At 37.1% G+C, this 26,526-nt stretch overlaps 1 protein-coding gene across 5 annotated transcripts in view; it reads left to right on the top strand.

Moving 5' to 3' along the window:
• The window catches only part of BICD1 (BICD cargo adaptor 1), a 226,567-nt gene that overhangs the window by 79,495 nt on the left and 120,546 nt on the right, over window positions 1–26,526 (top strand). For all 5 annotated transcript variants that reach the window (XM_025455551.3, XM_025455552.3, XM_025455556.3 and 2 more), the window contains exon 2: window positions 13,332–13,544. In XM_025455551.3, the coding sequence (XP_025311336.1) occupies window positions 13,332–13,544 (213 nt within the window). The remainder of the gene's footprint in view (window positions 1–13,331; window positions 13,545–26,526) is intronic.

The following is a 26,526-nucleotide window of genomic DNA, read 5'->3' as shown; positions in this document are numbered from 1 at the left end:
ATTTCTGGAAAGAACGTTGGATATTGAGGATAATTAAAAGTTAAAAAAATTATGTAAGATATGATATTACTTGGGGTTAGAATTTAGCCACATTTTACAGAAAACTCAAATATGAGTGGTTTAAACATAAAAGTCCAGAACTAAGTAATTTAGGGCTGGTGTGGCAATTCTGTGGTCACAAAGAGCCCAGGCTTCTCCTCATCTTCCTTTCTGATGTCCTTAGTGCTGGCTTATAGGCCAAAATTTTCCTCATGGTCACAAAATGCTCTTAGCAATCCAGCCATCATATCTATATTCTAGGCTATAAGAAAATGAAATGGCAAAAGTGTGTATCTCTCAACTGAATCAGCCCCCTTTGAAAGAGCTTGCCTGGCTCTACTTAGCTTCTCCTTACGTTTCCTTGAACTTTCCTAGAAACCAAGAAAGTTAGGAAAAAGTAGTCTTTAAGTTGGGCCACTGCACCCCAAATAACATCAACATTTCTTTTGAAGAGGAGAGAAGGGTGGATATTGATGAGATAACTCACAGGTCCTTCCACAACAGCAAAGTAGGGTGGAGATAGCTAGATGATGGTTTCACTTGATGATGAAACCACATCACTAGATGATGGTTTAGCCCAAACAAGCTCACAGTTTACTCTCTCTAAATTACTTGTGTATTTCCTAACTTCTTATAAATTCAGAACAAAAGTCTCATGTTATCTTGTTAATGCTTCTTATCAGGTTTTTCATTTCTGATTTGTTGCTGCAGTTCTGCTATACAGAATACTTGATGCACAGGCTCTGGGGTCAGGCCCCTGGGCTTTGAATCTTGGCTCTACCACTGACCAGCTGGTGATTTGGCATATTGCTGAACCTTGTATGCAAAATAGTGAATAATGTCATTTGTTATTTTAATTAGTTTTTTTAGGCTGAGACGATTTTTAAAAATTCAAGTAAAGGAAACTTACATGAAAACAAGAAGACACAATGAAAACATATGGTTAGTTCACTTTGTTAACCAATAAGAACATAAGGACCAGTGTACAGAGGACAGGAAATAATGTTTTCAAGAAACATTTTTCTTTTCTTGATTAGTAATTAAAGTTGCTTGATCTATTCTCTTATATCCTAGTCACAATTGAGTTTATGAAAATCTAGGTCATATTGATAACTCCATATCAATATTGCTTTTTTGCTAATAGCTGAAAGATCAGGGATATTCCCTTATTACTCTCTTCTTTATGTTTCAAAAAACCTACTGTATTTATTCTCCAAGAATAGAGTGTGAGATAATCTTTTTTCTGAATACAAACCTCCTTTCTATGTATGACTCTTTCTTCTGAAACAAGGCTTTCCTTTTTCGAGTCCTAAGTGAAATAGTCTGTGAGGGATCCCTCTTATCTAGGGAGATTGTCCTCAGGTCACTCTGCCTGAGCTGATTTCAGTTCATTTTCTTGAGCTGAATCAACTGAATGGCTTAACAAGATGTCCTCTAGAAGAGTAGACTTGCGGGGTTTTTTTAATGATTTTTTTAAAAAAAGATGTTATTTATTTAGAGAGAGCATGATGGGGGAAGGGCAGATAGGGAGGGAGAGAGACAATCTCAAGCAGACTCTGCACTGAGCGCAGAGGCCAATGTGAAGCTTAGTCTCAAGACTCCAGGATCACGTCCTTAGCCGGAACCAAGAGTTGGGTGCTCAACTGACTGAGGCACCAAGGTGCTCCAAAGGGGTAAACTTGTTTTTATACAAAACCTGTATATAAATAAAACCACCAGGTTTCTTCATGCAATATAACGAGGCCTTGATATTCCAATGATTTGGTGCCTAAATGCATAGATTCCGAATGAATGTTTGTTGGAAGGAAGGGTGGCAAAAAGAAAAGGAAGGGAGGGAGAGTCAGCAAAATGAGGGTTTTTTACTGGATGTTGGTTTGATTTTTAATCAGGAAAAAGAATGTAAAATTTATTATTTTTATACTGGGGGACCCGGAATATAACTTATGATAACTTAAGAAGTTCATTTTATCTACATTTTAGTAGACAAAGACCCTCACTGGATAAGACCCAGAAAAAAATTTTACTTGTATTTTATACATGTTTTGTTAAAAAAAAAAAAAAAGAATAAAAAAATAGAATCTGTTAAAAAGTTGAAGAGTTTCTTTCTGGTAATACTCATAAAATGTGTGCATTTGAATTTTGCTTCTGGACAGACATATTCTGCTAAGCAAGCAGTCTCAAAGAGATTGCTTGCTAAGCATGTATATTTTTCCTTATGCTGATTCCTAAAGTCTCTATAATTTGCTTGGGACTGTGAATAGCCATAGTAATAAGAAACTAGCTTCTAACCCAGCCAAAGGAGGCTGAAGTGAGCCATCAGAAATAAGATTGGCTATATACATCAACTAGGGGACAGTAGTTGTCTAACACTTTCGATCCCAAGATTTCTTATGACATATATCACTCTAACCTATATTTAGAACCCAGGGAGAGCTAAGGAGGAGGAAGCATGAGTGGACACCAGTCTGGCAGAAGGCGTCCTTTTGGTTGAGCCAAGTTCACCAAGGTAGAAGACCAGATCCTAACTTGAGGCCCAAACCTTTATGAGTAAAACACATCTATGGACCTCAAGGGGCCCAGTAGGCAATGGTGGGTAAGAATTTGGAGGTCCTGAACTTTCCTAAATTGTGAGGATGGGGAAGGAAAGGTAGAAGTTTTTTTTTCTTTCTGTACTTTTTGGGATTATCAATTTTTTCTTTAATAATTAAATATATCACTTACATAAGGGAAAGAAAAACCTAGATTTTATATACTCACTGGCTAAATCTCAAAATCAATTTGAATTTGCTCCTTTCCTACAAAGTATGGCATTTTCATTTAATAGATTGCCATTAGTAATGACATCCTGTTTGATGCAGATAGTTCAAAACTTAAATAACAATGAATAAGGTTTAGATGATGCAAGGTACCGCTTCTTTCTCAGGGGAATGGGCCCTCACTTCAGTACCCTAAAATCATCAGTGGAGCATTATGGGATAGCCTAGAACCAGGCACAATTTATGTCAATATGATTTATGGCTGACTTGGCACTTCACATCAGCAGGAAAGGAGGGGCAATTCATTAAACAGTGCTAGGGAAATTGATTATTTATATAAGAAAATAATTAAAATAGATCTGTGTTTCATTCTGTACACAAAAATTAATTTCAGATGGGTTAAAGGACTGAAATATAAAAGGCAAAACTTGTAAACTTTTGGAAGAAAATAGGGAATAACTTTATGACCTTGGAGGTTGGAAGGTGAAATAAGACACAAAATTTCCTAGCTAGAGAACAATAGATTGGCTGTTGGACTACCTTAAAATCAAGGACATTATTTTATCAAAAGACATCTCTAAAGAATAGAAGAGGGAGCCACAAACTGGGAGAAAATATTTGCCATACTTATTACTTACAAATAGTAAGGAAATAGCAACCTGTCCTTTAGAAAATGAGACCTTATGTTTTCAAAAGACACTGTAGGGGCGCCTGAGTGGCTCGATCAGTCAAGCGTCTGACTCTTGATTTTGGCTCAGGCTCTGGTCTCAGGGTCCTCAGATCAAGCCCTTTATCAAGCCCTGCACTCAGCACAGAGTCTGCTTGTCATTCTTCCTCTGCACCCCACCCCTGCTCTCTCTCTCTAAGTAGAATAAAAAAAGACACTGTAAAATGAGTGAAAAAACAAATCATAAATACTGGGGGAAGATATTTGCCATGTATACAACTGACAAATTAATAAAAGGGGAGAAAGCACCCTTGAGAAGAAAAAAGTCTTAAGTAGAAACTACACAGGAATGGAAATATGAAAATGAAAATTTAATAAAATATGAAAATGCATAACTTCGCAGAAATGGAAATGTGAATGGTTGATAAAAATATGAAAATCCGTAACTTCATTAGTCATCAGGGAAATGCAAAATAAACTATCAGGTGGTAAAAACTTTAAAGTCTAAAAGTCAACCATAAGAATGTGGAGCAATAGGAACTCTTGGACACTGCTAGCGACAGTGAGAATTTGTGCAGCAGCACTGGAATGCTCGGCAGCCCTGTTAAGAAGAGCTGAGGCTGTGCGTAATCCACAACATGGCCATTTCAGCTCCTGGCCCACACCCTAGAGCAGTGGTTCTCAACAATTCCTTACATTAGAATCTCAAAATAAGCATGTCAGAAAACTTAGGGTAGGCCTTACCCCAGACGTGTAGATACCAGGAGACCTTGTGTGCCTAAGTGCCAGGGGGTACCACTGCAAACTCTCAAAGAACCTTAGGATATTTTGCATGTTTGAGGGGAACACAGTGATACATGATGTCTTTTGACCCTGTGTAACTTACTAGCTCAAGATAGTTCAGTTCAGGGTTTCAATTAGATTGTGCTACATTCTTTTTTTTTATGCAATATTTTGCAAAGCTGGGTTTTCAGGGTTGCTCTAGTAAAAAGCCGTTGCCATGTGAAAATCAATGTGGAACAGGAAATGAGGGTGACAGGGTCCAACCTGATTCCAAGTTTGAGAAGTTGTGCAGTGCCCATTGGCTGTACACATCTTGCTAGTATGTAACTGTTTTTTTAAAGAATGCAATTAAAATATTTTTTATTTAAATTTACATAAATTAGTTTTTCAAACAGCTACTACATTCTTAGGACATAAACACTTGAAAGCAACAAAGATGTCCTTCAATAGATGAATAGATAATAAAAAGTGGTCCATCCAAACAATGGAATATTATTCAGTGCTAAAAGGAAATGAGCTATCAAGCCATGGGAAGACATGGAGGAAACTTACATGCATATCACTAAATGAAAGAAGGCAATCTGAGAACACTAAACGCATTCTGTATGATTCCAACTATATGGCATTCTTGGAGAAGGCAAAGCTATGGAGATGGTAAAAAGATCAGTGGTTGCCGGGGTAGCAGGGAGAGAGGGATGAATAGGCAGGGTACAGAGAAATTTTAGGATAGTGAAACTGTTCAATACTATAAAGGTGGATACAAGTCATTATACATTTCTCCAAATCTACACAAAGTACATCAAGAGTGAATCCTAATGTAAACTATGGACTTTGAATAATGATGTGTCAGTGTAGCCTTCCCCACCAATGTACCTCTCTCGGGGAAGGCTATGCATATGTAGGGGCAAGAAGTAATGGGAAATCTCTATAACCTTCCTCTCAGCTTTTTTGTGTACCTGAAACTGCTCTTAAAAATATAGTCTTAAATAATAATTGAGGCTTATATTTTATATTTTTCTTCTCACGTTTTCCTAGTGATTTATATTTGTATAGCTTTATTAAGGTATAATTGACATACCACAAACTGCACATATTTAAAGTGACGTTTGTTCAATTTTGACATATGCATATACTTATTAAATCATTACCACAACCAAGATAATGAACATATCAATCAGTCCTTAAAATATTTTCATGTCCCTTGGTAGTCCCTCCCTTTTGCCCCATACACCCCTTCTTCAATAACCCCCACCCCAACTCACAACAACCACTCATCTGCTTTCTGTCACTACTGGTTGGCTTACATTCTCTAGAATGTCATAGAAATGGAATCTTACAGTACACACTCTGGTTTTGTCTGGCTTCTTGACAAAATTATGACTTAGCATAATTATTTTGCATGTCGTTTCATGATCAGCAGCTCATTCCTTTTCATTGCTGAGTAATGTTCTATTGTATGGCTATACCACATTTGCTTATCCATTCACCTATTGGTGGACATTTGAGTTGTTTCTGGTTTTTGGCTATTACAATAAAGTTGCTATAATCAGTTACATAGAAATCTTTATGTGGACACATGCTGTCTTTTATTTGGGCAAGTAAATACCTATGAGTGGAACAGTTAGATCATATGGTAGGAGTATGCTTATATTAATTTATTTTTATTGTATTTTATTAAAGCATTAGTCCACTAAAGATTGGAAATAAAACTGCTCCTCACCACCTGTACTTTGAGAAGTATTAGTCTAGGAGATAGGCACAAGAATGTTCAGAGCTACATTATTCATAATATCAAGGAACTAGAAGCAATCAAATTATTCATTGTTGGGAGAATGGATTATTAAAATGAAGTATATATTTATTCAGTAGACTATTACAATGAAAAAAAGATGAATTACAACAATACCAATCAAAATGGATACATTTTAGGAGTGTAAATTTGAGTTAAAGCAAATTGCCGAAGAGTGCATATGAATGATTCCATTATAGGTCTTTAAAAAAAGTAATATTGAACAATATATTATTACAAATACATACACATAATGGTAAACTACCAAAAAAAGCAAGAAAATGGTAAATACAAAATTTAGGATAGTGTTGACTTGGGGAGGAGTTGGGGAGCAATGAGAGAGCACAAAGGAAAGGCAAACAAGCTTTTGAGGCTAGTGGGTTATGGTCTTTATCTTAAACTACAGAAATTAATTTTGATGTTTTTTTTTGCTATATTTTCTTGTAAATTTTCGTGTATATTCAACATATAGCAAAAAATTTTAGAAAAATCTCTGAGTAGTTTGGAAGGGGGGTTCAGCAAGACAGAAGGTGCCAATTATAAACCATCAAGGATACAAAATAAATCTAGGTTTTAAGTAAATATACATTTGAATGATAGGCTGTTAGATATTATGCCTGGAAAAATCAGGGGCAATTACCCAAGTTGTCATAGATCTCCTGTGTTTTCCAGATGGTTGGGATTTATAATTGGATAGGAGTTAGGTTAAAAGCCGGAGAAGATGGGGAGAGTTAAGGAAGAGTTGAAGATTCTCACTGAAAGAAGATAAAACTGAATTCTTTGCTAAAATAAACCTTAGAGCCTAGGGCTTGAGGAATTTGTTTGCCTTTTACATTTTTAATGGCTTAACAAGAAAAAAGGTTACATCAGAACTTCTGGTAAGAGGTTTAGTGTTTCAGAAATGCATAGGGACCTGTGGTCCAGAGAGAGGCAAACTGCCTCCCTGAGTCATGCAGGAGTTCACGGAAGACCTTTACACCAGAGGAAGCAACAGCCCGCCAGCATCAGACCCAAGACTTCCAAAGGGCGGGTGAGAGAGGCTGAGGACTGGTACTGAGCAAGCATCTTACTGTGTGCAAGGCATTTTGCGGTGGATTTTATATCTTTTCTCTGATATCCTGACCTTTCAGGGCTAGTCTGTTTTTACCTTTCTTTTTCTTTCTTTTTTTTTTTTTTTTTTTTTAAGATTTCATTTATTTATTCATGAGAGACAGACACACAGAGAGGCAGAGACACAGGCAGAGGGAGAAGCAGGCTCCCCACAGGAAGCCTGATGTGAGACTAGATCCCATGACCCCGGGATCATGACCTGAGCCAAAGGCAGACGCTCAAACACTGAGCCACCCAGATGTCCTCTGTTTTTATTTTTAAGGTAGATGCTGTTTCTCTCCTTTTGTACATGAGATGAGTTTCAAAACCTTGCCAGAGATTTCAGAAGAGGCAGATCTAAACCCTGATGTGTTTGATTCCAAAGCACATTTTCTTTCTCCTAAGAATAGCCAATAAGTTTTGAGCATTTACTGTATTTGTCCCAAGAACTGTTTTAAGTGATATGTCGATTTTTTCTTTTAAGCCTCACAATACTACGAGTGAGAAAACTGAGGTACAAAATGTTAAGTAACTTGCTCAGTGTTCTGCAGGTGGGAAGAAACAGAGCTGGTCCAGCTCAGGAGTCCACACCCTTGACCTCTCTTGCCTTTTTCTGAGTACATGTGCCTTTTCAAGGATTAGGCTTGATTCTGTCAAGGATACCTGGTAATTCCTAATAACTTTTGAGCCATGAGTCATGGAAACCAATTTCTCGCAGCTGGGTACTCTTGAGTGTCTCACCTCCAGTGATCCCTTCTTTTGTAATTGGATCATACCCTCTGTTTTGCTGCTGGAGTAAGTCGTTTGAGAAAGGTTTCTCAGTCAGTGAGTTCTAAGTAGTTTAGCTCATTTATTCCTGTGTGTGTGAACGTGTGTGCACACTTCATGAAATCCTTTGGACTCATTATTTTCCACAGAGTGAGAATGCATCCTTCATAGAACTCTCAGTTCTCGGGGCACCTGGGTGGCTCAGTAGTCGAGTGTCTGCCTTTGGCACAGGTCGTGATCCTGGGGTCCCGGGATTGATTGAGTCCTGCATGTGGCTTCTTGCAGGGAGCCTGCTTCTCCCTCTGTCTCTTTCTCTGTCATTCTGTGTCTCTCATGAATAAGTTAAAAAAAATCTTAAGAAAAAAAAAGAAATCTCAGTTCTCTTAAGCTCTCAAACTCCATTCTTTAACATGGACTTTCTTTAAGGCTTAAATTTCAAAGAAGTGGTAATTCAACATTATTTAAACCATTTGTTGGGATTATAACTCATAACCTTCCTACTCTGAAAGTATTTGAAGTATATTAAAATAAAAGAAACCAATACCATGTGGATAAATACAAAACTCAAAACAGCAGAGAGAACACAGGAGAGTTATACCAGAAACTTAAGATATTTTAGCTAATTGCTGTAGAGCATTTAATGCGGAATTTCCTAGCCGGCTGAGGCAACAGAGACATGTAACTGGTCAACTAGTTTTTATCATATGTTCAAAGAAGGTAAAGTCGTTTATTGGGGAGGATGGGTTACATTGACAGGCTAGTTGCCAACCCTTTTCTTCTTACAAGTTAAATCAAGTCTCAATAATACCCGGCTCGCTCAGGTCTTGAAGTGCTGTGGTAGAGACTTTAAAGAATGCCACCAGTGGTCTTTAAAAAGGTGCCATGGCAGTGCAGTAATTATTGCTTAGTAACACTCAAATTTAGGCTTGCTGCTCTGGGGAAAGGCCAGGTTCTGACTCACTCCCTCCTTTGTTCAGATCTGCTAAAGGTTACCCCCTTCCCTGAAGGTCCTGTCTTAATAGGGCTTCCTCTCTTGGTACCTGCCTTATTCTCTATCCCTGCACTGTCCAACATGGTAGCCAGTACCCAGATATGACAATTAAAATGAATGAAATTATATAAAATTTAAAAATTCAATTCTTTGGTCACAAGAGCCACGTTTTAAGAGCTCATTAGTCACATGTAGTTAGTGGTTAGTAGACAACACAGATACATCTTTGCAGAAAGTTCTATTGGGCAGTTTTTTAACCTGCTTTTACTCTGGCTTTCATTTTCTTTCTAGAACTTTTCCGACATTATGCCACATACTTATTAATTTATTTATATTACACTAAAATATGTGCTCCTGCTAGCAGAGATTTTTATTTTTATTTATTTATGATAGTCACAGAGAGAGAGAGAGAGAGAGAGAGAGAGAGAGGCAGAGACACAGGCAGAGGGAGAAGCAGACTCCATGCACCGGGAGCCCGACGTGGGATTCAATCCCAGGTCTCCAGGATCGTGCCCTGGGCCAAGGGCAGGCGCTAAACTGCTGCGCCACCCAGGGATCCCGAGAGCTTTTTTCTAGAATATAGTAGATCCTCAGTGCCTTAAGCATTTCAGTGGTTGTTATAGTTCTCTGTAAACACTTGTTGAGTGAATGAACAAATGAATAAATGTTACAGTTCAAATAAAACTATTTTTTAATGTCCTTAGATGACTTAGTATGTTGTTCTGCTACAGTTTTTAAGATGAAAGAATGAAAATTCTATAACCAAGGACACATATTTTTAAGATAATAGGACATTATTAAATATACTAGCCAAACTTTTATTTCTTTAATCATTCATATTAGGAAGGATGATAAGTATGAAAATGCCACTTAACAGCTAATGTATTGTCCTGAACATGAAGGTAAAAAATATCAATTTTCTTTGGATTAAGAAGTCATGTGAGTAGAATGAGAAAGGAAAGAACTTACTATATAGCAAATTGACTGAGATTGGCAGGTAATTGAAAGCAGCTGTGCTACATTACAATGGACTATATGAAGGTAACATTGTACAATTAAATCATAATACATTCCAAAATTGTATAGAAATGTCAGTTTACTTGAATTAATTTCAAATGAAAATTATCCATGAAGTGATTGCAACTTAAAAGGAATTTGCTGTCTGAACGAAATATAACTAGAAGCATGACTACCCTAGGTTTGCCTATAAATAGACATTGAAGCTAGTTTTGTGATTTCTGCCAAGGATACAGCTTCAGTGGCCTTAAAAAAGATTGTTTGTCTTCTCTTGGGCCCAGCTTTGTCAGGACATACTTGGAATAGTTATGGAAGGAAGAAGGTACCTGGCAGAGCCAGACAAGTCTGGTAAATCTACTTAAACAATTAGCCAAATGATAGATGTCAGTTGGCATCATATCCCATTTTAGTTATTGACAGGAATTAGGTAAAGTAGGAGTGTTTTCTCCTTTACTCTCCCTTTCTAAAATGCAGATATTTTTTGAGTTATGTTAGTACTCAGTGGATTTGCAAATGCAGATCAGGGGCATCTATAGCCTGTGCAGTGTTGATACTATTTTTCTATTTCATGTGAAAAACACCAGGGTTAATGTCCTTGGATAACCTCGCATACTTACATTGGTTTTAAAATCTGGTCCAAAGAAGGGCCAAGTTCTTCACAAAAATAATGACTAACTTTGGAAACCCATATGGTCAGTTAAGGTTTCTGAGCTGCAGTAAGTATAAATTAAAAGAGTCATCAAAATGTTTATATTTGCAATTTCAATTCTTGATTTGTTTTTGAAAATATATTCTATGTATGTATCTGAAAAATCATTTCCTTTGGTGCTGGATCCAGAGTACAATTTTTAAAACTTTATGTCAGGGTTGGAAAGGCAAATTCACTTGCTATTAAGACTTTAGGGGTTGTTTTACCTATCAAGGGACCATTGCCTATGTGCTGAAAATAATATGAGAGCCGTATTCTGAGTGCGTAAGTCTATTGATTTTACTCAGGCAGAATTTAGAAAATAGCCTTGTAGTGTGCTGTACAAAGAAGTGGAAAAGTATGTTTTAAATAGGAAGCTAGCTGAGGTGCTTGACACACAGTTCATGCTAATTGTAAACTTTACTAATGCTTAACTGTATAGTCAGGGTTCCCTTGTTAGGGTGAGGGTCTGGTAAAGACTTCACCAGGTCATCACAGAGAAATTGCCAAATCTGTCCCCTCCAAAGGCATTCTAATGGGTAATGAATTCAGACCCGACCTCACCAAGTCTGACCATTACTGATGGAAAAGCAAAGTAAAATCATTTGTGAAGATAATTTTTCATCTGTTCATGAGTCTATATGCTTACTACAAATAGAAATTTGAATACTCAAGTAAGAATTTCTTTCTGTTCAGAGACTTAACAAGCCAAATGCCAAGAGTGTTCTACACTGTACAGATGAACATCCATCTATCCATCCATCCTGAAATGTTTCTCTTCTCAGTTGATGCTTAGGAACCATGTTTTGATTTTGATCCATGTAGAGATTTTAAAGAAGATAGTTTATTGAGACAGAGGTTTGCAGGTTATTATTTTTCTAAATTTTTGTTCTATGAATAAAATTTGAAGAAGTCTTTGAAATCATTAAATCATACTGTGTCCTTCTAATAAGTATTAAGACTATATAAATACTATTTCTCATCATACTTTGGTGCATTAATTTTGTATTCCATTGATAACTCTTACCTGATAATCCATTGATTACTTGGTGTTTGTCAAATTCTGATATATTTTATCTTCATCATTCCTACTACACTTATTAATTAGAATTCTATCGTTCATAAAGAAGAGCTATTCCTTCTTCCTTCATTTATTCAGTTATTGTATCAATGTGGATTCACAACTATATTATTCTATAAATTATAACTCATTGCACAGTTATTTATTTTATTGTCCAAATTATCCCAGACTTGGCCATTGGTAGCCCCTCCTGATAGGCTCTTGCATCCTTTGACAGATCCCTATTATTTTTTTAAAGCATTTTGTTATTTACTCTTTGGCACCACAAGATGTATGAAGTTCATTCATTTTGCTGTAGCTTGAGAATGGATCATTTCTCCAAAGAACCCTAATTCTTTTTTGTTGGAGATTGATATTTAGAAACAAAATCCAGGTGCAGGTATGCTCATTGCTGCTGAGATGTTCTGGCTTTTGGGCTTCTCAGTGGCCTGTCTGTGCATGTATATGCCCACACATAAGCGTCTCTCTCCATCTATCTATGAATATTTAACTACCTATTAAAGACTGTAAATTCATCTCGATACTTCTAATTACAGCTCAGTATATTAGTTTCTTTCTAGAATTTTCCCTTTCCTTATTTGTAACTTTCTCCAACAGTGAGAAACCTGGCATTCATTACTGATAATATAATTAGTTATTTGGTCAACCCTAGTATTCATATAAAGACGTTTTTAGAATTGTGATCCCATAATCCCTGTGAGAATTTACAACTTGACTACAGTAGTTGGGTACGGTTCTTTTTGTCTTTCCCAAATTACTCAGGCCAGATTTTTTCTTCTCCAACCCTTTCAGTGTGGTTAAGATGTTAATTTGTGGTACAGCTAGGAACATTTGTTACTGTATGTGTTCCGCATGGGGTCCCCTGATACACAGAGGTTGTTTTTTGTTATTATTTATTTGAAAGATATGTGAAACATAACTATAGTTCTGAGAGTCAGACCTGTATGAAAAGGCTTGCTCTGGAAAGAACCCCCATCCCTTATATCACATTTCATACCACCCCCCATTTCTACTCACTCCCTGTGGCTTACCAATTTCATTAGTTTCTGGTTTATTCTGTATTTCTTTTTGCACAAATATGTAGATACAGACATTTTCTCATACAGTGAGTACATTTCCATGTGTTTGGAGGGGTTTGTTTTGTTTTGTTTTCTTGTAGTACTGGGCCATTTGAATGCCATTTGGGGATTGTTTTCTCTTCAGGGTGCTGTTGGTAATTGGTGCATTCTTACCGCTAATGCATCAGAAAGCTAATGAAGCCATTATTTTCTTCCTTGAAAAATGTTTTCAGGATTTTTTTTCTAGAATGAAAGTGAGAATGTGAATTTTGATGATCTCATTAGCACTGTTTTCCTTAATAGGATCAGCTTAAGAAAACAGTAACAGTAAAACAAGCAGTTTTTTTCTTTAACTCATTATATATATTTTTATAAAGAAATTAAAATTTTTTCTCTCCCCTTATAAATTGAATTTGAATTATTTCAAATATCAGAACAGTTAGATTGTTGCATAAAATGTGTTGTTTTGCCTCTGGAAGTCTTGTAGAGTAGCAATTCTAAAATACACAACAAAACAAAACATTTCCCGGGGTCTGTCTCAATAATGCTATGGTGCATTTCATCTAGCACTCTTTCTTTCTTTTTTTCCCCCAAATACTCTGCAGGCCTTTGGGCAATCCTTCTCCATCCACCGGAAGGTTGCTGAGGATGGAGAGACTCGAGAGGAAACACTTCTGCAGGAGTCTGCATCGAAGGAAGCTTACTACCTGGGGAAGATCTTGGAGATGCAGAATGAACTGAAACAGAGCCGGGCTGTGGTCACCAATGTCCAGGCAGAAAATGAGAGGTTGACAGCCGTCGTGCAGGATCTGAAGGAGGTAAACAGCAAATTCCCTGTGAGAGCTTTATGTGAGAGAGAAATAAGATTCCTTCTAGGAGAGAGGAATAAAACTTGTTCTTGATCAGAGGAGCTGTCTTAAACAAAAAGCACATAATAATGATGCTAGTGATTTTTCTTGTTTAGTGAAATAACAGCTTGTTCTGAGATGAGCTTTTCTCTTATTATAAGTTAAGAGTTAAAGTCTCTTTATTGAGTAGTTGGGAATTGGCCTTGTTATTTCTGCAAAGGTTTAAAAAAATAATGTGACCTTAGCACTTCCTCTCCCCTCTACCTGTTTTAATACAAGGTGGAGAAGAACAGTTGGCTGTGATGCTCTGTATCAGCACTAATTCAAAATGACAGTAGTGTTAGCTCAGGACTTCTCACTGGGGAATGAGACCCCAGGGGAATGTCTGTAGGGTCGTAGAGTCTGGCAGTGCAGATGCCATAAGCCCTTTTTCTGGTTTTAGAGAAGGCAGCAGATTATAGCTGATATGAATTAGGTCCAGGAGCCTCCCTGGTCCCTGCACTCACTATTTCTCTTCAGGTTTCCCAGGGTAGCATGACGTGCCAGGTCATTTTCAGAATGTCAGAGTCATTCTTCAGTGGAGGGGTGATACTGGGAACAACTTCATACACCATACCCTTTTAAGAGCATTTTTGGAAACTTCACATTTTTTGATGAGAAAACTATAGAAGAGGTGAAGATGTCCTTTAATTCTTAGAGCAGTGTGGCGGAGATTGACAAACCAAGTGGGCTTATTAATTGAGCATTTTAGTAATACAAAAAAGAAGGATGAAAAAATCATTAAAGATTATGAAATATAAGAGAAATGACCCACTGATATTTTTCTCCTGAAATTAGTAACATATTACAAATACATATTAGATACAGTACATTGTCCTAAATTTATTGGAATTTAATCAATAATTATATTGATTACATTTACATTTACACATGTCCATATATCATGCATTAAATGCACATTGGCAATAAGTTTTCTATTTTACATAGCTCATTCTCTCTGGACATGCCCAAGTACAGCAGTATGACTTCTAGAAACTGAGGAGCCAACCAAGTGGAAGTTAGTGCTGGGTACTGAGAAGAACAGGACACAGTTTTCGGGATACGCTGCCTCATTTCCCTCTGATGCAAATGATTGTTGAAAACTGAGATCCTCTCTAGTTCTGTATTTGATACACCTATAAGTATTGGGTGTGGGCCATCGTTGGCTTACCTTTGTAGTCCTGGATGCTGCTCTCCTGAGGAATCACCATTCACCCTTTCAGCCCCAGGCTTTCCTTTAAGACAGGCATCCACTACAGAAGTGGACCCTAGGTCATGTAGGGCCATCGGCTACCATTCTGGATCAAACAAGGCCCCGAACATCCACAGAGGGCAGCCTCAGAAGCCATGAGCAGCAGGTTCGTGTGGCAAGTTGGCAGAAGGGCTGTGACATGGGCAATACACACACACAGGTGGTTTGTGGAGCATGACCTAAGCTAATGAGTCAAGCAGTCTTGATCGCCAGTTGGATGGATCCTCGGAAAGCTATACATCTCCACTGTGCATGGCAGCTACAGCTGAGGAATGAGCAGTGGGGGTTGGGAAAGGGCAGAAAATCCACAGACGTTTCTCTGTTGAGGCATTACAGTGACAACTGACGAAGCATCCTCACTATGTAAGCAGTGTTTGAGTGCCATTTTCCAGCGAAGAGATTTAGGATAACCAGCAGGAGTTGGTAATTAAGAGTGAGGATGTAAGTTAGGAATGAACTGAAGCAACAGAGAAAAAAAAAGTTTTGAGGAGCCATCCATTCAGGTCAGTTCTCTGATTTTAGTGGGCATTAGAGTCACCTAGAGAATGCATCCAGCCATGACCCCCGGGGTCCACCCCCAGGAATCATGATTCTGGAGGTCTAGGTAGAGCTCAAGAATTTGCGTTTCTCACACGTTCACACCAGGTGATACTGTGGCTGCTGCTCTGGAGACCATCCTTTAAGAACTACTAATTTAAACTCTTTGGCCAGGGATCCCTGGGTGGCGCAGCGGTTTGGCGCCTGCCTTTGGCCCAGGGCGTGATCCTGGAGACCCGGAATCGAATCCCACGTCGGGCTCCCGGTGCATGGAGCCTGCTTCTCCCTCTGCCTGTGTCTCTGCCTCTCTCTCTCTCTCTCTCTCTCTCTGTGACTATCATAAAAAAAAAAAAAAAAAAACTCTTTGGCTGGCCCAAAATTAGGGAAGGGAGTATTACAAGGCTCACAATTTCGGGAACTGCTGAATGAATCATTGAGTTATAATCCTCTATATCTATACATTTTCAGTATTGATTTGCAGGAAGAGAATGACTTGCTTCATCCAAATTTATGTATTTTTAATCTAATATAAACATAAAGCAATCTAGACTATGAGTGTATTCATTCAGGTTTATTAATTAACTAAAAGAAAAAAAAAACATGCTGTCAGTTTCCTGGGTTTCCAAGTGTGGTAATATATTTGTTGGTGTTCTTTCTAGTTGGCTGGAAGCTATTGGTATTACTACAGTTGGAGGACTGCTGGTTTTCCTCCAGGCCTCATATTTTAATGTACCTAGTAAAATTATTAGCACTTAGAGCCAAGTACATTTGTAAAAGGAGAAAAGGAATAAATTGTATTGTTTGGAATGTTGATACAGACTTTTTAATTGAGGTATAATTGACATATAACATTATATTAGTTTCAGGTGTACAGCGTAATGATTTGATATTTATATTGTGAATTATCACCACAATAAGTCTAGTTAATGTCCATCACCTTACATAGTCACACAAACATTTTTCTCTTGGGGCATTTGGGTAGTACAGATGCTTAAATGTCTGACTCTTTGTTTTGGGTCTGGTCATGATCTCGTATGAGGTTGTGAGATCGAGCCCCACATCTAGCTCCATACTCAGCACGGAGTTTACTTGAGATTCTTTCTCTCTCTCTCCTTCTGCCCCTCCCCCAACTCTTGTGTGCACACTCCTGCACTTGTGCTCTCTCTCTCTCTCTGTCTCTAAACTAAATAAATAAAATCTTGAAAAAAAATTTTTTCCTGTAATGAAACCTCTTAAGATCTATTCTCTTAGCAAATGTGTAGTGGAGTATTATTAACTATAGTCACCATACTGTACATTATATCCCCATGACTTATTTATTTTATAACTGGAAATTTATATTGATATAGACTTTTGATTTCTGGTGTTAAATTTAAATTCCAGATTTGTTTTCATTGTAGGCTCATTTTTATTTATTTATTTTTGTACTCTGAGCATTGATTGATGCATAATGATTAGAGGAGAGATCATGAAACAAAAAAATTCATGACCTGATAAACCATGAGAAATACACAAGGGTAACCAATGCAAAACGTAGTAAATCATTAGCTTGACAGATGCTATGTGAATTTAAGTAATGGAATCACTTTTATTTACTGAAAGTAAATTATTTACTCTTTATATACTCATCTCTTATTTCAGTAGGATTATTGGCACTAGCCAAGGTTTGTGTGGTGTGTATTTTATGGAAGCTTTGCACATTGTTTGTATACATGTGTAATTCCAAGGTCAAATTCTCTTCCATATATGGGATGTATAGGATAATGTAATGGAAAGAAACAAAATTTTCTGAAAATTAATATTCTAGACTCAACTCTGCTAAAAGTTTTATGATTATATTCATGTATTTGTAGAAGATCATTTTAGCATATAGTAAATGCTGTACATATTAAACATATAGAAAATATAGTACATATTAAACATAAACTGTTATTAATAACTTGTATTGTTGAAGAGATCCCTTATTATGTTGATTCATATTCTTAGGCTAAAGAAACATTAAATACCTCTTTGAATTTATTGCCTTGAAAGTTCTTTCTTTTAGATGAATCAGGCAGTAGAAATTACAATGTGTTTTTTTGTTCCTGCTTTGGTTGTTAAGAAGTTCCAGGACTTGAGTGGCTCAGTGGTTGAGAGCGTCTGCTTTTGGCTCAAGTTGTGATCCCGGGGTCCTGGGATCGAGTCCCATGTCAGTCTCCCTGCTTATGTCTCTGCCTCTCTCTCTGTGTCTCTCATTAATAAATAAATAAATAATCTTAAAAAAAAAAAAAGAAGAAGAAGAAGTTCCAGGACTATGTTTAACTGTAAAGACTAAGATTTTCTATATAATTCTTCCCATTTTTATCATCCTTAATTGTATATGTGTCTTTAATGATAAACAGCTTTAAATAATTTTTGAGGGGTACCTGGGTGGCTCACTTTGTTAAGCCTCTGACTTGGGCTCAGGTCATGATTCCAGGATCCTGGGGAGCCTGCTTCTCCCTCTCCCTCTGTCTCCTCCCCCCTGCTCGTGTTCTGTTTCCTTTTCTCTCAAATAAATAAATAAAATCTTTAGAAATAATAATAATACTTTTTTGAAGTATGGAGAGTATAAAGAAAAAATATCACCTTAACCAAAATACCAAATTAGGAGTTCCGACAGGGCCAGTAATAGAGGGGAAAAAACCCTTGGGTTGCCTTGCTCATTTTGGTGTGAGCTTAAAGAGAACAGATAGATTACTATAGTGCCTCAGCAGATATTTAGTAAACAAATTTGATTTTCATTTTTTTCTCTTTAATCCATTAGGTGTAACATGTAGAACATAGTCTAAATAGGTGGATTTAAACAACATTTAATTAACACCTACTTTGTACTATATTAAAGTAACATCCACAATGATGAAATCATAAAATAGGATAATGAAATTTTTAATACTACTGAATACTCTGTTGTTAATAAGTAAGGTAAGTCAGAATTTACTGCAATATTTTACAAACTATGAAATGCAATTTTACCAGTATTCCTAACCAGAATTGGTGTATATGTGAAAAAGAGATGTCAAGAAGGGTAGACTCCTTCAGGTAGAATGCAGAAGATTGGAGTTATAAAATGGACTATTGACCTTAGTAGAGATTAAGCCTATCCTTTAAAGTACAAATAACATTGGCTGCTGGGCAATGTGCCAGGCACTGTTCTGAATTCTTTCCATGGATTAACTTGCTGAATCCTAATGATGCCCTGTTGAGGTAGGTTCTATTACTATACCATTCTATTTTTTTGACAGGGCACGTAAATCACAGAGAAGTCACATAACCTGTCCAAAGCACATCAAGCTTGTAACAAGCCAGGATCTGAATTCAGAAAGTGGCTCTGATCTAGACACTCTCTGTCATGTCACTGTACTGCCAAGAGTCTTTCTCTCCTCTGAGTCTTGCCTCAAGCTAATGAAATTTCTGGCAAAATATATGAAGCTTTAGTACATTATCTAAATTTATAACTTATTAGAATGTTATTATTAGCCTTTTGTTGGGATGTGGCCATTTTGTATTTTAAAAACTGTTTAATCCCTATGATATTTTTTAAAAAGCTTTATTTGAGGGATGCTCAGTGGTTGAGCGTCTGCCTTTGGCTCAGGGCGTGATCTCAGAGTCCCAGGATCAAGTCCCATATTGGGTTCCTTGCATGGAGCCTGCTTCTCCTGTCTCTGCCTCTCTCTGTGTCTCTCAGGAATAAGTAAATAAAATCTTTTTAAAAAATAATAAATTTAAAAAAAAGATTTATTTGAGAGAAAGAAGAGAATCTGGAGCAGACTCTCTGTTTGAGCATCAGAGAGCCCAATGTGGGGCTCGATCCCACGACCCTGAGATCATGACCTGAGCCAAAACCAAGAATGGGATGCTCAGCTGAGTCACCCAACTGTCCCAATCCGTATGATTTAAGAAAAAAATTCTTTAAGTTTTATTTACTTAGGTAATCTCTATACCCAACATGGGGCTTGAACTCACAACCCCAAGATTAAGAGTCACACACTCTTCTAACCGAACCAGCTGGGTGCTCCAATCCATATGATTTTTATTATATTTGAGGCTCTACTGTTTTCCTTCATTGGAATACACAACCGAATTTCATAATATACCAGTGGCTCAATTTCTAGAAACCTGATAATTGCCAATATTTTAGGAATATATCAAATCCATTATAAGGAATCCATATCTATGAACTTTTTAGGGCAGGAAGGCTCTTAATGATTATGTGGTAAAGACTACTCCCAGATCAACAGTTCTTTCTCTGGTATCTCTAAATGGTCATGTAGCCTTTACTCAGACATTCCCAGCACTGTGGAGAAGATAAACTGTGAGTCCTTTCAAGGAAGGAACTGTGCTTCATCTGTCATTTATTTTTGAATCCCCGGCACCCAGCACAGTGCATTGCCAAAAGCAACATTTTTTATGTTTGTTGACTTGAACTGAAAGAACATGCTTTGGGAGTTAGCTACTCCTAGGTTTGAACTCCAGCTGTGCCACTTGACCAACTGTGTGATATACTTTTGTTTTCTAAGCTTCACTTCCTTAATTCCAACCTGGAGGTAGTAATACTATCGTGTAGGTCCTGTGCGAAATGCCAGGAGTTGCTAAATAACTGTTTATTCCCTTTTTTACAGCTTGTTCCCAAGGCTACTCACCGTGTTGCTTGGCAGCTCTAATTGTTAAACTGCTCTTTTTTATTAAATGAAAAGTTGACTCCCTGTAATTTCCACCAGCTGCCCATATTTCTAGCCTCTGGATCTACAGAGAATATTTTTTTTTAATTTCTTATTCCACTTGACAATTTTAGCCTATGCCTAATAACTTTATATATTTGCAAAGAACTGAGTCTTTTTCAGACTAAACATATCTGAATCCATTAGTATTTCTTTGTGTGATATGGTTTCAGGTTGCCTTACTTTCTTAGACTGGCATCCAGTGTCTCTTAAAAATGTGTGTCTGCTTTTAAAAAACATACTATTTAATGTCTTTATCCCTGCTATATATATCCTTGAAATTTTGTATCATTGGAACTAGATTTTGAGATTCTCATCTTAGCATTTTAATTTCTTTGGATTTTCAACTTCGCAGTCATACATTTATTCATTTAACAAAGGTCTCTTAAGTATTTGCCATGAGCCAGATGCTTGGGGTACATCAGTGAACAAAAAATTCAATGATGAGTGGTTGTTTTCAATGTTAAAACAGCTAACCATATTTAGAAACCATTTCCTTCTATTCCTTACTATCTGAGGAAATAGAGAGTAAGTTGTGTTTTAGACAGTGTATGTGACAGACTGAATGTTTGCGTGCCCCCCGCCCCTGCCAAACATTTATATATTGAAACTAATCTCCAGTGTGATAGTATTTGGACATGAGGTTTTTAGAAATGATTATGTCATGAGGGTGGGGCTCTCATGAATGGGATTGGCACCCTCACAAAAGAAGACTTGCCTAGCCCCTTCCACTATGTGAGGACACCACAAGAAGATGGCCATATCTGAGCCAGGAGGAAGGACCTCACGTGACACTGAACCTGCCTATGCCTTGATCTTGGACTTCCAGATCTGGACTTCTCCAGAACTGTGAGAAATAAATGCTTGTTGTTTAAGTCACCCATTCTATGGTATTTTGTTATAGCAGCCAAATGGACTAGGATAACATATAATATTTTGTATATTATACTCATCTTAATCTCTTATTAAAACTACAAATATGTTGCACTTGTGGTGACTAAGTGAAAATCATCCTCCATAGAGCCAGATTAGATGTCATGACCTCAGCCAGTAAGCACATATTCACTTTATTCCAAGGAGAGCCCTTTAGCTACTCTTTAAAAATATATTTGTTGGGGATCCTTGGGTGGCTCAGCAGTTTGGTGCCTGCCTTTGGTCCAGAGAGTGATCCTGGAGTCCTGGGATCAAGTCCCACGTCGGGCTCCTGGCATGGAGCCTGCTTCTCCCTCTGCCTGTGTCTCTGCCCCTCTCTCTTTTTCTCTCTCTATGTCTATCATGAATAAATAAATAGAATCTTTTATATATATATATATATATATATATATATATATATATATATATATATTTGCTTGTTTTGTAAATAAGCAGTTTGGTAATAGGGTAGAATTAGAAACCAGGAAATGTGATTTCACATCTTAACTGTTTCACCAGTTATGTGATTAAACTTTTTCATTTCCCATATAAATATTAGAATAACACATGTCCTGCTTCCCATGATTTTGATAAGGATAAAATATTTTCATGAAAATACTTTATAAGAAAGAAATGATTGTTATTTACTGTTTCAAGGTTTGGTAATCAGACTTAATAGCAAGACAAACAATAAATTAGAAAGATGTATTGGAGATTCAGGAAAGGCCCCAGCACCTTCTGATAGTAGCAAGAATAATGCTTGAAATCCTGACACCAAAAGAGGAAACAACACATATTTTAAAACTTGTAGATTGAGAGAGGAGAGCTGTCTAGGTATTCTTACTATTGGTGTAACATAGCCTTTCATATCTGGCTCCTTCTTGAAAGGGTCATCACTTTATTAGTATAACATCAAATGTGCTTACAGATGACCCAAGTCATGGCAACAAGATTAAATTATTTTAGGTACCATAAACAAATATCCCTATTAACATTATTAGGAATTTGAAAGCAGAGTTTAATAACATACAGACAATTCACCTTTGAATACTTATGATTTGATTATGTCTTTGGGAAAAATAAGTTACATAAGTGGGTTTATAGGTAGGACTAGTTTAAAATTTTAAGCTGATAGAATTTGGGGGGGATGTACAATTCTGTGAATTTTAACACAAATAGTTTCATGTAATCACAGCCACAATCAAGATGCAGAACAATTTTATCACCCTAGAACATCCCCTGTGCTGTGCTACTCCTTTGAAGTCATACCCTCCCCCACTCAATTTCTAATAACCAATCATCTATTCTCAATCACTATAGTTTTATCTTTTCAGGAATGTCATGTAAATGGACTTATACAGCGTGTAACCTTTTGAGATGGAGTCTTTTCTCTCAGCATAATGCCTGTGAGATTCATCTAAGTATTTACATATATCAGTAAATGTTCCTTTTTGTCGTGGAATAGGATTTCACTGTATGGATTATACTGTAGTTTGGGTGATTTTTTGTTTGTTTTGTTTTGTTTTTTAGATTTTATTTATTTATTCATGAGAGACACTGAGAGAGGGAGAGAGAAAGGCAGAGACACAGGCAGAGGGAGAAGCAGGCTTCATGCAGGGAGCCCGATGTGGGACTCTATCCTGGGTCTCCAGGATCACGCCCTGGGCTGAAGGCGGCGCTAAACCGCTGAGCCACCTAGGCTACCCTGTAGTTTGTTTGTTTGTTTGTTTTTAAATCAATTCACTTATTGAAGAACATTTGGTTTGTTTCCAGATTTTGGCAGTTTCAAGCAGAGCTGTTACATACATTCTTGTACATTTATATTTTTGTGTACGTTGTAAGTTTTCATTTCTCTAGGTAGGACAAATAACAAGGAGGGTAGGAATTCTTGGTTAGATGGTAGGTGTATGATTAACTTTCTCAGAGTGGCTATTCCATTTTGCATTTCTGCTAACAGTTTGTAAAAGTTCTAATTTCCCTTCATCCTTTCCAGCACATGACATTATCAATATTTTTAATTTTGGTCATTCTGATAGGTTTGTAGTAGTATCTCATCATGATTTTCTCACATTTCCCTAATGGCTAATAATATTGAACATCTTTTCATGTGTTTAATTGCCTTCTGTATATTCTCCTTGGTAAGGTTTCTGTTTGAGGCTTTTTCCATTTATTAATTGTGTTATTTCTCTTCATAGGTAAGTTTTGAGAATTATTTATATATTCTGAATGCAAGACCTTTGTAAGATAAGCAATTTGCAAATGTTTTCTCTTAGTATTTGGCTTGTCTTTTCATTCTCTTTAGAGTATCTTTTGCAGAATGCAAAATAACACTTGTCCTATTTGATAAAGTCTAATGTTTCAAAAAAAATTACTAGAGGTGGGAGTGGGTGCAATGAGTTAAGGGAGTCAAAAAGTACAAACTTGCAGTTATAAAAAAAGTCATGAGGCTGTAATGTATAGCATGGCAACTATAGTTAATAATACTGTATTGCATAGTTGAAAGTTGCTAAGAGTAGATCTTGAAAATACTCATCACACACACACAATTCTGTATGTATGGTGATGGATGCTAACTATACTTATTGTGGTGATCATTTCACAATGTGTACAAATATGGAATCATTATGTTATTTACTTAAAACTAATATAATGGGGATCCCTGGGTGGCTCAGCGGTTTAGCGCCTGCCTTTGGCCCAGGGCGTGATCCTGGAGCCCCGGGATCAAGTCCCACATCGGGCTCTCTGCATGGAGCCTGCTTCTCCCTCTGCCTGTGTCTCTGCCTCTCTCTTTCTCTCTCTGTGCCTCTCATGAATAAATAAATACAATATTTTTAAAAACTAAAAATAAAACGAATATAATGTCATATGTCAATTATACCTCAAAAATAATAATAAATTTTATGTATCATGCTTTTAATATCAGATTTAAGAACACTTTTCTATTCCCAAGTCATGAGGATTTTTTCCTATATTTTCATCTCAAAGCTTTGTAGCTTTAAACTTAGTTCTATGATCCCTTTGAGTTAATTTTTGTGTATTCATACCTTATAGTATGACGTTTAAGATGAGGTTCTTTTTTTTTTTTTTGCATATAAGCATCTGATTGTTCCACCACTATTTGTTAAAAAGACTGTCTTGCTTGAATTGCCTTTGCACCTTTATTGAAATCAATTGGCTGTATTTGTTGGGTCTATTTCTAGACTCTCTGTTCTGTTCTGTTGATTTATGTGTCCATCCCTTTACCAATACCACACTGTCATGATGAAGTCATAGAGGTAACAGGAAGCCAAATCATGTAGGGTCTTATAAACCAATGAAAGGATTTTGGCTTTTGCTTTTAGTGAAATGGGCTGTTAATTGGAAAATGTTGAGTGAAGGAATGACATGACTTTAATGAGGCAAAGATAAAAGTAGGAAATTTTTGTAGTCAGCCAGATTTGAGAAGATTGTGGTTTTGGCCAGAATGATAGGTAGAGGTGGTGAAAAGAGGTCATATTCTGAATGTATTTTCAGAGTGGAGTCAACATAACTTTTTAATGTGTTTAATGGAGTCAACATAACTTTTTAATGTGAGAGTGGAGTCAACATAACTTTTTAATTCTTAGTGGAGACTAAGAAATAAAGAGGAGAAAGGATGTCTCCAGTCTAAAGTTTTAGCTTGACTAACTTGAAAAATGGAATTATCTCCATATCATGGGGAAAATGTCAGATGTAAAAAGAAGTTTTAGGAGTGAAGATTTGAACTTCAGTTTTAAATGTATTGAATTTTAAATTTTGATTAGACCTCCAAGGGTAGAATATGGGTGGGTGGTGGGAGATGAAGGCCTAGAGTTTGGGAGAGAGACTTAGGGATAGAAATATAATTTGTGGAATTATCAGCAGAAACATGCAATTTAAAGAATATCAGTGAGATCATCAAGACTGGAAATGTAGATAGGAAAGGAAGAGACCTAAGAACTGAGCCCTAGACCACCTCAGCCCTGTGAAGTTGGGAACAAGAAAGGAAACTAGCAAAGAAGACTAAAAATCATAGTAGGGGTAGAAAGAAAATAAAGAATGGTTCCTGGAAGCCAAATGAAGAAAGTGCTATCTGTGAAGGAAGTTATCAACAGTGCAAATGCTGCTAATAGGTCAAACAAGATGAGGAAACTGAACATACTGTTGAGTTTAGCATCAGTCATCTCAGTGAGAGAGATTTCTATGGAGTGGTGGAAGCAAAAGTCTGATTTAGAGTAGGTTTAAGAGAGAATAGGAGAGGAGTTAGAGACAGAATAAAGGCAACCTTTTTTTTTTTTTTTTTTTTTTTTGAGTTAATTGTTTGCAAAGAAGACCAAAGAAATGAGAAGGTAGCTTGGGGACAAAATAAACTCGAGAGAGTTGTTGGGTTTTGTTCTTTTTTTTTTTTTTTTTAAGGTAAAAGAAATAATGTTAACAGTGTATGTGAATGCTGATTGCTGATGGGTAACCTAGCAGGGAGAGAAATTTTAATGATTTAAGAGGAAAAGGGGAGAATGCCTAGAACAATTGATTTCCTTGATTGAAGGAGAGAGGAATGGAATCTGGTGCAAAAAATGGAGGGATTGCCTTTAAAAAGGAGCAAAAAAGGGGGTGGCTAGGTGGTTCAGTGGTTAAGTGTCCAGCTCTTGACCTCAACTCAGGTCTTGATCTCAGGGTTATGAGTTCAAGCCCCACACTGCACTCCATTCTGGGTGTGGAACCTACTTTAAAAAATGCTGATTTGGGGGTGCCTGGATGGCTCAGTTGGCCAAGCATCTGACTCTTGATTTCAGCTCAGGTCATGATCTCAGGGTCATGAGATCGAGCCCTGGGTCATGAGATCAAGCCCTATATCAGGCTCTGCACAGGGTTTGGAACCTGCTTAAGATTCTCTCTCTCTCTCTCTGTTCCCCTCTCACCTCTCTCCTCCCTGTGCACACTCTCTCTCTCAAAAAGAAAAAAAAGAAAAAAGAACAGGGAAGTTTCATCTATGGCAATGCCTGGAAAAGCAGAGTATGTGGCTGCAGATGTAGGTACTTCAGTAGGTGTGAGTGAAGAGTCTATAAATACTCTTCAGGCTGCTTCACTTTCCTCACTGAAGCAGGAAGCAAGGTCAACAGCTGAGAAAGCAGATGGGGGAAGTGTTAGGGATTTGAAGAGAAAGGAGTGGTAAGGTAGTACCTCGGAATGAGTCATTAAGGTAGGAGCATGAGTATGAGTGGCTGAAGCAGGGGAAAGATGTCCCTCAAGAAGAGGAATTCCAGGAATCAAGATCATCTATGCACATATTGAGAATGCCAGGAATTAAAACCAGCCCAGACGTTCTAGAGATATTGACCAGAAGCCTGGAACTAAAGTCTTGGAAAAATGAGGGGGAATGAGCTGGTGTGTGGGAGGTGACAGTATCAATGCTGGTAATGGATATAGGGTCATATATAGGGTTTAGTATATAGGATTTAGTCCTACCCTCTGCCAC

This window comes from Canis lupus, chromosome 27 (genome assembly GCF_003254725.2).
Source record: "Canis lupus dingo isolate Sandy chromosome 27, ASM325472v2, whole genome shotgun sequence".
Lineage (NCBI taxonomy): Eukaryota > Metazoa > Chordata > Mammalia > Carnivora > Canidae > Canis > Canis lupus.
This window is presented reverse-complemented; position numbering and strand designations above follow the sequence as displayed.